At 62.2% G+C, this 12,068-nt stretch overlaps 1 protein-coding gene across 1 annotated transcript in view; it reads right to left on the reverse strand.

Moving 5' to 3' along the window:
* The window catches only part of DAGLA (diacylglycerol lipase alpha), a 62,930-nt gene that overhangs the window by 15,851 nt on the left and 35,011 nt on the right, over window positions 1-12,068 (reverse strand). The window contains exons 2-8 of the mRNA XM_060606898.3: window positions 9,072-9,210; window positions 8,465-8,676; window positions 7,012-7,113; window positions 6,429-6,567; window positions 3,052-3,139; window positions 1,052-1,186; window positions 750-827 (exon numbers count right to left, since the gene is read on the reverse strand). Coding sequence (XP_060462881.2) covers window positions 750-827; window positions 1,052-1,186; window positions 3,052-3,139; window positions 6,429-6,567; window positions 7,012-7,113; window positions 8,465-8,676; window positions 9,072-9,166 — 849 coding nt within the window. The 5' untranslated portion in view covers window positions 9,167-9,210. The remainder of the gene's footprint in view (window positions 1-749; window positions 828-1,051; window positions 1,187-3,051; window positions 3,140-6,428; window positions 6,568-7,011; window positions 7,114-8,464; window positions 8,677-9,071; window positions 9,211-12,068) is intronic.

The following is a 12,068-nucleotide window of genomic DNA, read 5'->3' on the forward strand; positions in this document are numbered from 1 at the left end:
TTTCTAGTAGGGTCCCGGACGAGACCTTGCGGGGAACTGGACTCCGGATGGCTCCTCTTCTCCCCACCCGAGTTCTGTGTGGAAGGTGGGCCCAGCACCATTACACACGCAGGGACGGGCTCAGAGGGGATGGGGACACGCCCAAGGTCATAGCGACAGTGGCGGAGCTGACGCGTCCCTAAGTGGGTTTGCTCCTGAAGCTGCCAGCTGCAGTTTTAGCCCGGGGAACACAGGGCCCTTGAGGTATGGCGGGGGGCGGGGGGGGGGCAGGCGGGGGGCTCCCCTGGCCACAGGACCGGCCCCACCTTTACCTGTGACACACCGGATTTCTAGCCAAGATGCCCGAGGAGAGGTTCTGCTGCTCAAAAAAGCTTGAAACCAGCGGGTTACGTCCTGCTGTCTTTTATGACCACAGCAGCAGCGGCAAATAATAAAAGCAGCTCCCCCCCACCCCCACCCCGTGAAGCTCTTGATAACCTCAAGAGGCCAGGACCAAACGTTCTGAGTGTGGTTAAGCAGATTCCAGGGTTTTGTCCAGAGGACCAGCGTGATGGGGGTGGGGGTGGGGGTTCTCGGGAAGAAGGGGTGCGTGAACCGAGGTGAGCGGCTGGCCGGAGAGCTGCAGGGGGACTCAGGGAGGAGCAGGTGCAGCCCGCTGTCGGGGCGGCTGGCACGTGGTCTGCTCAGCTCATCCCAGCAGAGGGAGAGGGACCCGGGGGCAGGCAGGGTGGGGGGTGCTTCGGACTCACCGAGTTCTTGAGGTCGAGATACTTGGTGTTTCTGGTCACTGGCATCCCAGACAGGAAGGCCAAAATGTCATTGTTCGCCTGTAAAACCAGCGTGTAAAGGCGGCTGGCTGTCCCAGGTCCAGCTGCGTGGCTGAGAAAGGGGGTCCGGGCCCGCCCGGCTCTCACTCTGCCTGCTTCCCAAGGGCCTCGATGCCCCCCAAGGGGGCGTGTGGTGGGGAGCTGGCGTCAGAGGGTGACCTCCGGAAACCTGGGGGGTGGCACCGGGACAGCAGGGAGACGCCGGGAGGAGGGCGGGCGCTCACCTCGTCCAGCACCGCGTTGCGCTTGGCCCGCTGCCGCTGCCGGAGCAGCACCAGGCCCGCAATGATGTCGGACGGCACGATGTCGAGGTCTCGGAAAAACTCGGCGAAGAGGTAGGCGATTTCCGAGTAGGCATCCTGTGAGGTCCAGGGGGGTGGGAGGCAGGGGCAGGGGAGCGGGAGAGAGGGCGAGAGACCGGGCGTGAATCCCCCAGGGCCGGGGCTCTGCTCTGGGCCCGGTGCAAGCTCGCCCCGGCACCTGCACGGCGCCAGCTGGGCCCAACCCCACGTGGCCCTCTGCAGCCGTGACCCCAGGGGCCCTAGCCTGGGCTCTGGGCCCCGCGGACCTGGCCAGAGCCGTCTGGGACAGCCACCGAACCTCGTCCGTCCTCCACCTCCCGGCCCTCTTCTGTCCTCAGAGCTCCTACGGCACTCACCATCACCGCCTACCACGCACAGATGCCAACGTGAGCCATTTCCTGTTCTTTCCCCAGTCACTAGGAATCAAGGCCTGCTCGGCCCGGCTTGTTCTCCTCCGCCTTTCTCTCTAGCAGAGAAGCCAAAACTGAGCTCCTGGCCGCTGCCTCTCCACGCTGAGTTTCTTCCCACCTCCCACCAGCTGTGACCTCGAACGGCCTCCTAAGGGCTGAGCCTCTGGGGTGTCAGGCCCCCTCCCCCAGCTGCCCACAGCTGCAGGCTCAGGGACCCTCACGATGTGCCTGGAGGAAGGTGCGACTCTGGGCCAGTGGCCCCCCCACCCCCCTCCCCGGGTTCCCTGTAAGCCTGGTCCTCAGGCCGGCCCGAGCCCGGGCCAGGCGGCCACGCTGGTCGGCGCGCTCAGTGCCTTCCCTGCCTCAGTCGGAGGAGAAGTCTGGAAGCACCTCCCTAACCTCTTAGGGGAGGCTGTGACGGGAACACACTCGTGGCGAGTGGTTCTCTCTTGCTGGGTTTCTTTCACCCTTGAGTGCCTGGCACTTGTAAGGGAAGACAAATCAGGGGTTGCAAACTCAAAGGCCTAATGAGGCCAGACCGAGCCTGCTCCTTCTCAGCCCCCGGCTGACTGCGCCGTGAGCCAGGTCTAGAGATGCCACCCGTACGTAAACGCCCTGATTTTCAACGTTGGCACTCAGTTCCAACTTTCGGCAACACAGCAGAGTGACGGAGAGGCACCACCTCCAGGGACGGAGGGGGCTGGGGCTCTCTTATACCTGATTACTCATTCCATAGCTCACCAGGGACCGCTGGTGGGAAGGAGCCACTCGGGCCTCCGGCGGCTTCCATGGAGGGCACTTGCTGTCTGGCTCGGGGAGGAGTGGTCTCCTGACCTCACCGGCTCGGCCACTAACTAGCTGTGGGACGCTGAACAAGTCTGGGCCCTCTGGGCCTCAGCCGCCTGATCTGTAAAACGAGGAGGGGCCGCTAAATGGTGTCTAAGGGCCCTGCCAGCACTGGGGTGGGGAGGGGGGGACTCTGCCTCAAGGACCCCGGGGGCCCTGCCGCCCCACCAGGGGCCGCCCTCAGCTGACCGGGCCTTTCTTCCGTAGCGCCCGGCGCTGACTGGCCCGACCCCTCGGCTGCTCCGCGGAGCACAGGGTGTGGAGGCTGACTGGGTGCGACTGGGGCTCAGCACTTGACAGCTCCGAAGCATCTCCCAGAGTCACTTGTGTTCCCATGCTGTTCTTTGCTTTCAGGCCACCCTGGTTTTTCAGTACGTCCTCCCCAAACTAGGCTGTAAGTTCCAAAGGGGGTGGATGGAAGGTCTCGAAACCTTTCCGTCCCCTCGACAAAGCAGGGGACCGGCTGTTTCGCCTGCTGGAGGGAGTGCGGTCAGCGGATAACAGATCCTCGTGTGAGCAGGCTGTCACCTCGTTCTTGCTTAAAACCCGGCGGCGCCCGTCGACCAGCCCCGCCCCGCCCGGCTCTGCCACGGAGTGAGGAGTGAGGGCTCCGGAGTGGCTGACAGCAGGATGTGAACCTGACGGGAGAGATTTCCCAGTACTTACTGACTGGGAGTCCTTCGTCCGAGTGCAGCAGAGGAACACTTTGAGCCGGCGCGACCAGCTGGTGGCCTGACCCTCCTCTAAGCGGTGCCTGCAGAGGGGGAGAGTTGGTATGTGTGAGGTCAGGGGACGGGACCGGAAGAGCCTAGGTCCAGATGGGATGGAAACAGGGCAGCCTGTTCCCAGGATCGCAGCAAAGGGCTCCCCGGCAGGAGGTCTAGGAGAGAACAGGCCTGGGCCTGGGGGCTTCAGAGGTGGGAGCCCAAACTGGGGACTGCTCGGGTATCCAACGGCGCAAACTATGAGCCCTGGGAGACAACAGCAGGGTGCTGGGCCTCTCAGCCAAGTCACTGTGAAACCCGGAGCAGACCTGTTGGACAGACTTACTTCCCCTTGGAAAGGATTTCCCTCCCTGTATTTGGGGGGAGTTTAAGGGCCAGATGAGGCTCTGTATTTCTCAATGCCTTGGCTCTGTTACATAAGAGGGGACAAGGGCCTCCACCTTTCATCTGCATGGCTGGCGCCTGTCTATTCCCACCACCCCCCACCCCGTCCCAATTTGTCTAGCTGCTCTGATGGGGAGTCAGGGTATCCAGGAGTCTGTACCCAAAGGCAGAGCAACCGGCCAATTATCCACTGGGCCCCTTCCAATTTCTGGGTGCCCCGAAATCGGGGTGTGTTGGGTGTGAATTTAAGAGCACCAACATTAAAGATGTCAGTTTCCAGATTGAGCAAGACAGGGCTGGTTTGCTTTTGTGACGTGTGCCCTCCCCCTCCCTCCAGCCCCTTCAGACCCTGATGCTTGGTGGTTAGTAGGGGTGGCCCCGAATGGCTGCAAGGCTCTTAGTATCCATCAGGAGTGACAGGCCAGGCCCTCCTTGCCGAGCCTGTTGGCTTCTCTCTGCAGCTAGGGGCTGCTTCCTGCAGCCCTGGCTCCGTAAGGCAGTGGGCCACAAGGAACAGGGAAAGCCACAGAGCTTTCTAGGGCTAGAGGAGGGGGTTAGGAAAGGGTGCGAAGGATAGAAGGGAATTGCCGCTTCTGGGATCTACCAGCTCTAAGGGACCTGGGCAGCCTTACGTCATAAACCAACATCCCACCTGCCAGGGGCTTGATGAAGGGACAGCATGCTGGCAAGCTGGGTTCCCAGAGCATCACATTCTTTAACTCTTTCTAATCTAACGGGCTTTTAAAGAGTATTTGCTGCTGGGCCTCTGGTTGACGGAAAGTGCTGACTATACACTTGACTGCACTACCCCTTAGGTCCACCAGGTGGCAGATGGAGCCAGTGACAGGTTTGGCCTCATGCATCAGTTAGGCTACTGGAGACCAACACCGGCAGAGAGACACTGAATCTGGATAGAAAGTTCATGGATCCAGCACCCCTCTGCCCCGGGGCTCACTAAAGTGAAGGGAGGGAAGACAGCCCTGCAAAGATCCAAGGTCAAGGCTCCCAGGGAATAGCGCTGGGAATAATCTCTCTCCCAACCCCTACGAGATTTCCCTGGAAGGAGAGAGGGCCCGGGACTTAAACAGCTTCCTGACTTCCAGATGCTAAAATAACCTGTCAGTGTCGTTCTCCTGGAAGCGGAGAAAGGGCAGGCAGGCTTGAAAATGTCCTTGTTAAAAAAACTTGGCTTTCAGAGCTGAGGGAGGGCCAGCGGAGACCAGCCCGAGTGAGAGGTGGTCATATTAACCAAGCTGCAGCCTAGGCTGCCCTCCCGACCCCTGCGGAGAGCTGGAGAAGACGCAACAGGTCGGAGCCCCGAGCTCTGAGGCCTCTTGCCCCCACAGGGCCAGAAACCACAGGAAAACTTTCTAATTAAACGGACAGCCCCCAACTGCAAAGGCGTTGGCTTCCCTGGGCCCCCAGGGCAATTACCCAGAATCAGAGAGGGGAGATTTTTTTTTTTTTCCCAGGGCCCCAGGAGCCCAGAAACCAGGTCGGGTGGGGGCGTGGGCTCTGAGCGCGAAAATGGGACGGGGTGGTGGTGGCCCACTGCACCGCCAGGGAAAACGGGCTCCAGGGCCTTGGCTCCGGGACCTGGTATTTTGGGCTGGGAGGTGGCCAGCCCAGGCGCGGGTGTGGCTCTGGCCGTTGAGCCGAGCTGACCTGACGTGGAGGGCCTGAGGGGAGCCCAGAGCGGAGGCGCAGGAGGGCGGGGTGGGGAGAGTTCCTGGGGGACCCGCGGCCCTGGCTGAGGGCTCCTGATTCCCCTGCCCTGCAGACGGAGTCGCCACGACCACTCTCATCAGCATGACCTGTGGCAAGTGACCTGCCCTCTCTGGGACTGACTCCTCCTCATCGATAGAATGGGTCTCCTAACAGCACCAGGGTTGGAGAATGACCCAGTGGACTGATGGTGCAAAAGGGGGTCCTCATAGAGCCTGGGTCATAGTAGAGTCACCACGGGGCACCCTGGAAGCCCCCCTCCCCTCTCTTTTTCTTTCAGGAAACAGGAATCGGCTATGACCCTCGATTCCCTCCCTCATTTCCTCTAACATGGCACAGCTTTCCCCTTTCTTTTAAAGGCTGTGCAAAACTTACCTCCTCCAGGAAGCCTTCCTTGATTAACCTTCTCTAGGTCCCTTAATCGTAGAGGCAGCCTAGCCAAGTGGTTAGGAGCAAGGGCCCTAAAGCCAGATCTCCTAAAGCTTGAGCCTAGCTCCATCATATCCTGGCTGTGTCACTCAGGCAAGTCACACAACTTCTGTGTCCTAGCTCTGTCTGCGTTATAGGGGTGACCTCACAGAGCTGCTGTTAGTTAGCACACGTGATGCTTGGCTTGGGTTATGCATGCTTCGTGCTATTATGACCCTTGTGATTAGCAGCACTGAAGATGGGGGCACCTGGGCGGCTTGGTCATTTAAGTGAGCTTAAGTCGTTTAAATGTCTGGCTCTCAGCTTTGGCTCAGGTCACGGTAGCACAGTTCGTGAGCTCCAGCCCTGCATCGGGCTCTTGAGCCCTATGTGGGGCCTACTTGGGCTTCTCTCTCTCCCTCTCTCTGCCCCACCCCTGCACGCATGCACATTCTTGTGCTCTCTCAAAATAAATGAAAACAGAAACAAGAAAAACAAAAAAGCACTGAAAACGAAGGCAATGGTAACAACGGTCCCATTTACCGAGCACGTACCAAGCGTGTGAGCACAGCATTAAGCACTTCCCGCTTATTTTATTTAAATCTCACAGCAGCCGTCGGAGGCAGGAGCTGTCATTATTCCCGCTTTACAGACCAAGAAACTGAGGCAGGGAGACGTTAAGACTTTGGCCAATGCCTGTGGCTCACACAGGCGGAGCTGCGGTTTGGGCGGCTCGGGGCCGGCTGTGCCCGCCTGTCCGCGCACCTGCTAGGGGGCCGCCCGCCCGCCCAGCCAACTGACCGGAGGTTGTAGGTCCGGAGGTTGCGCTGCCGCCTCTTGGTGGCTCTTAGCTTGACAAAGGTGCGGCCCGTGGGGTCGAAGACACAGAGGACGGTGATGCAGACGCTGAGGATGACCACCCAGTTGCAGACGACCATCCCTATGGGGCGGCGGTGGGAAACAAGGTGGGGAGGTGCTGGGGGGGACCTCCCTGGCTCGCCAGCTCTGGGGAAAGGGGCGCCGGAGCCTCCCTGTCACCGCCAGGCTCAGAAGCCCCCGGCCCCGGCCTCTGGTCACCTGGTTGTCCCCGTGATTGTCCCCGTGCCCCCCCGAGTCCCCCTGAGCCATGACCCCAAGGCCCACCCTTGGTTCAGAGCGGCCAGCTCTGTGGGTTTCTGGTGAGGCTGCGCCCCTCTGCCCCCCGCACACAACAGGTTCCTCTGAGGCGGGATGGCAGACCGCAGGATAAAGGCCACCGCCATCCTGCCCAGTGTCCTCACGGAAACCCTTTGCCCTGGGAGGTGCCTGAGCTTCCTCTTCTCTAAGTTGACCCTGTCCCTTCCAACCCCCGGCGGGGGGGGGCGGGGGGGGCTGGCTCACATACCGAGGGTGACGTTCTTGGCAGTGAGGTCGTTGCAGGAGGTGTAGTACTGAGTGAGCCAGACGATGCCCACGATGGCATAGATGAACTCGATCACCAGGATGGCTGCAAGGAGAGCAGGGTGCTGGCTGAAGGATGGCCAGGGTGAGCCTGCCAGGGAAGGGCCCCGGAACCTCCGCCCGGTCCCTCCTGCGGCAGGGCCACCAGCCTCGCGGCAGAGGGGGCCCACGGGGCACGGCGGTCCCGCCACCGTTCTGTCCCACCACAGCGTGCCCACCACCTGTTCCAGCTTAAATGCCCAAGGGCCCCTGAGGTTCCCCCTCAGAGGGTGATCCCCCTGGAAAGGCGGAGGATGAAGTGGCATTTCTCTGTTCTTTCAGGATTTTAGAATTATGCCTGTGAACTCCGGTATCAGGCATATCTTGGCCAAGTTACCTAATTCCCTGGGCCTCCGTTTCCTCATCTGTAAAATGGAGTGATGATGTCTGCGTTACAGGACTGCGGAGAATTAGATGGGAGAGGGTTCACTCACAGAGACTGCTATTTCCCCAGGAGGAGGCTCCAGCCCTCAGGAGGGAGGAAGGAGGAACCCCAGCAGGCCGCTGTGGCTGCCCAGGCCGGGGGGTGTGGGGACGCGGGGCAGCGTTAGAGACCCCGGCTCCACAGGCAGCACCTGGGGCAGCTCAGACTCCAGGCTTTGGAGACAAACAACCTGGGTTCAAACCCCAGCTCTGACACACACACACACACACTAGCCGTGTGACCTTGAAGGGAGCTAATTAGCCTCCCTGGGCCCCAGATTCCTCATCTGTAAAATGAGATCAAAAATGGCTCCTCCCTCACTTAGCAAGGGGAAGGGCTTAGCGCAGCTCACAGAAGCCCCAGAGAAGCGTTCACGAGGAAACACCGGGAACAGCAGCTGGAACCGAAGCCCAGAAAGAGAACACAGGCCGGTCCCCCAGGGAGCGAATCTGGGCCCCGGAGAGGCTTCCGGGGAAGGGGAGCGCTGCCTGGGGGAGGATTTCAAAGCAGCTGAAGAGACGCACTTGGCCTAGAACAGGGGCCAAAGAACTCTTTCAGTCAGGGCCAGAGTAAGTATCTTAAACTTGCGGGTCCTATTCTCTGTCATGACTACTCAGCTCCGCTAGAGTCATGCAAAAGCAGCCATAGGGAGTGAGCGCGTAAACGAATGAGTGTGGCTGGGTTCCAATAAAACTATTTACAAAAACAGACGGCAGGCTGGATGTGGCCCTCAGGCCACCGTCCGCCCACCCCCCTGGTCCAGAACGTAAGCCCAGTAAGCCTGCTGGCTCGCCACTGGACCCTGGTGCTGGCCCAGGGCCTGGCCCATCGCGTGTGCCCACCAGATGTTGGCTGGATGAATGACGGAGCGTGAGAGGAGGGCGGAGGTGGGGGTGGTCCGGAGCCGCCCCCACCCGAGGCGGGTGGCCCTTACCCAGGCGCACGTAGAGCACGTACTGCATGGATTCGCGGGGCTCTGTGTAGAGGATGCCCCCGCGCATGCTCAGCCAGATGATGGCCATCTCGGCGATCATGCAGCTCAGCAGGATGCCTAGGTAGCCGCGGCCGTGGTCCACCAGGTTCAGGGAGCAGGCCTCGTTGGGGTTGTAGACCAGGCCGAAGAGCACCACAGACAGGATCACAAACCTGGGGAAACGCGCACGTGAGAGGGGCCAGGCCGCGCGGGCACCTCCCGAGCTCCCTGGCCAGCCAGGACTCAGCGGCTGGAGGGCTCCACGGCTTCAGGCTCAGGAGCACCGTCCTCCTGCTATCTAGTGCCTCTGAGGACACGGGCGGCCGGGGACAGGGAGGCGAGAGCAGGGAGCCCAGCTGCCAGCTGCGGGGGGACAGCAGCGGCGGCCCTGCCCAGTCACGGGGCCAGGGCCAGTGGTGGCCAGGCAAGGCCTCTGGGCACCACGTGGGTATGTCCCTAGGTGGTGGGGGTTCCAGACACCAACTCCTAGGAGCTGGGAGCATGACAGGGGCAGCACGGATGGCCAGAAGGCCTTCGTCCAGGCCTGTGGCATGGCCCCAAGACTCACCAGGTGGTGTGCAGGAGGAAGAGGAAGATGGCCGGCAGGACGAGGTCATCACTGCCCACAGACCAGCGCCGCCGGAACACCACGATCCCGGGCATGGCTGGCGGCTCTGCAGAGGCTCAGCGGGCCTGGTGCTCACCTCCTGCAAGACAGCAGAGGACCCTGTGGCTGGGCTGCTGTGGCATACTCCTCGGCCAGGCGTGGCCAGCATTCGAGCATCCCTCCCAGGCCCCACGGCCCACGGGCTTCCAGGCCATCGGAAATGCTGATCCATCCCGGGGCAGGACCTACATCCGGCCCTATCCACACCCCCAGAGCCAATATAAAGGACCTCAGCAGCTAGACGCTGGCTTTGGCCTTATGCCCGAGGACTCTCCTGTCCCCGAGACTGGTGCTGGCCCTTCGGGACCGGCTCTCCCTGGGGTCACCGCAGCAGTAACTTCCCAGTTCCGTTAAAGACCTGGGCTCACCCCATGCCTCTCCCTACGTGGGATCAGGAAAGCCCCCAGCTCCCCTGTTGCCTTTTTTCCAGATCTGGCCAGTGCATGCAGTCCTTGGGGTGGGATGGGGGCTTCTCAGCCCAAAACAAACAAGCAGAAGGCTGAAGACCTTGGGGAAGGTGGGGGTAAGGGCGTACGTGGGCCGAGCGTAAAGGCGGGAGGGCGCCCAGCATGCAGTAGGTGCTCAGCAAGGAGCTGTTGAATGAGCTCTTCAGTTTCTTGCTTTGCTGGACCCCTGGGAGTGTGACTTGATTTTACACTCATCAGGCAGAATGCCCAACCACAGCTATGCCCCTTGGTAGGGAGGGGCATAGCTGGGATCCAGGGTCAGGAGCATGATGGGGGCCATCCAGCCCCTCTACTCGAAGGGTAGTGACTGGGCCCTGCAGGGCACCCCGTCTTGGCAGCCACACCTTCCATGCCCATGCTGAGCCGCGCAACCTTTGCCGCCCAGTTCAAAACTCTCCGAAGCCGCGGAGTTCAAATTCGCCACAGGCAAGCTCAGGGAGGAGTGCCCAGGAATCCAGGGACCCCCAACTCCCTAGAGCCCCAGGAGCAAGGGTAGTGCTGCGGGCCAGGAGGCTCCCCACAGGGGGGTCATTAGGGGAGATGCTGGTGAGGGGCTCCAGGGTAGCCCTGTACTGAACTGTGCAGAGGACTCCCTGCCGTAGGGGGGGGGGGCGCCCCCGCTGGTGGGCAGCGGCCCCCAGGCCCAGAGGCTTACATGGCACCTGGTCCAGAGGCGGGCGGCAAGTCCTCTCCCCGGTGACCGCTCCGGGGAAAGCGAGTGTCCTCGGAGACCAGCATCACTCGGGAAGCAAGTGACCAGGTATCCCCCGGCCGGTGGGCACGGCCCTCAGGCTGGATGAGGGGACATGGGGCCGGGGGGCCAGCCGGCATGTCCAAGCCAGCCCGTCTCTCTCTCCCCCTGGTGCAGCCACTTCAGCCGCTGCCAGGCTGTTCCCCGCGAGCTGGCGGCCTGGCGGGCGGGCGGGCTAGCCTGTCGGGGTCGTGCCTACTCCTCCCCCCTCAGGAAGTGACATCATCCCACTCTCTCCAAGGAGGAGTCAGAGCGCGGATTCTGGGAAGTGGGGAGAAGGATGAAGAGCCCGGGAGCCGCGTGGTGGGGTGGGGTGGCCGGGGGTGGAGGGCCGGTGGGTCCCAGGAGGGGCTGGGGCCGGCCAGCGCTGCCAACAGCTGGTGTTTCAGCTGCGGGTCTCCCCAGCCCCTCCCGTCTCCAGGTGGCGCAGGGGACCAGCTGGGTCCCGGCAGGTGCTGCAGTTCCCATCCCCTCTAAGCGCTACTCCGCCCAGACCCCTGCGGTGGCGGGAGGAAGGGGTGTGCCGTCCTAGGGGGGCTGGAGGGTCCTGCCTCTGCCAGCCACCCACCCATCGTGTTCTCGGGGGGGCCCTGCAGAGGGCCCTCCCCCATCCCCCAAGGGGCATCCCCACCCTTCACCTCTAGGAGTCTAGACCGGCTACCACTCCTTCACCTCATACCTGCGAACTCACACGCGACCTGCCTGTGTGCGCACAGCCCTGCCCTCCCTGCGCTCCAGCGGGAAATGGGGAGAGCCTGGCCCCTGGCCCCGCGGAGGTACCCGAAGGCCTGTCAGTTCTGTCAAGCCACCGGAGTGATGCCCGCAGTGCCAGCCTCTGCCCAGGCTCAGGGGGCGACCGGCCTGAGGCCGACAGCCACGGCCGCTGCCAGTGCCCACCCAGCTCACGTGGCAGGGCTCCTTCGGGCTGATCCCACCGGGTGCCCTGCTCCTCCAGCCTGTACCCGGGGCCAGCCCACCACCCCAGGATCCTGGCACAGGGCCGGGTGCCCCGGCTGCCTGGCTTCAAACCGGGGCCCCGACACCCACTAACTGTGTGACTTACTAGCTGTGCCTCAGTTTCCTCATCTGTAAAATGTCACTCGACCCCACCTGCTAAAGTTCTGGGGAGGACCACGGGAGAGAATGCCAGCAGAGGCCCCAGAGGTGCTGGATAATGGCAGGGAGGGGCTCAGGGAGTGGGCGAGGCAGAGGAAGAGCTTGTGAGCCTGGGGGGTGGGGGTGGGGGTGGGAACCGGCCACCCCTCCCCCGCCTGGGCTAGTGGATACTGTGGCTGGTCAACGACAGGTCACGGTGTGGGATGGGGGTCACAGGGCCTGTGCCGCTGGGGGAGGCTGGGCCGCTTCACTCCATGTGGATTCATGGATCTCAGGGCTGCTATTTTTAAGGGCTTGAAAGGCGCCCTTTCTCTGAGACCCCAGCCCTTCACAATGGGGGCCTGTTCCCCTGCTGGGGATGTGATTTCATCTGCAGGAAATGTCTCAGAGGGGGGCGGGGGGGCAGAGGCTACTTCCTGGTCTGGGGCTGCCACAAAGCACCTCCTCTCGCTCTCCTTCCCTGGGGCACAGGGTCGATGCCCTCCAACAGTTGCATCTGTGGGGCTCACAGCCTCCCCTCCTCACCCCGGACCAGTGGCATCTCTGGGGCAGGAGTGGTGCCTC

The sequence above is a fragment of the Panthera onca genome, chromosome D1 (assembly GCF_046562875.1).
Source record: "Panthera onca isolate mPanOnc1 chromosome D1, mPanOnc1 haplotype 2, whole genome shotgun sequence".
In the NCBI taxonomy this organism is placed as follows: domain Eukaryota; kingdom Metazoa; phylum Chordata; class Mammalia; order Carnivora; family Felidae; genus Panthera; species Panthera onca.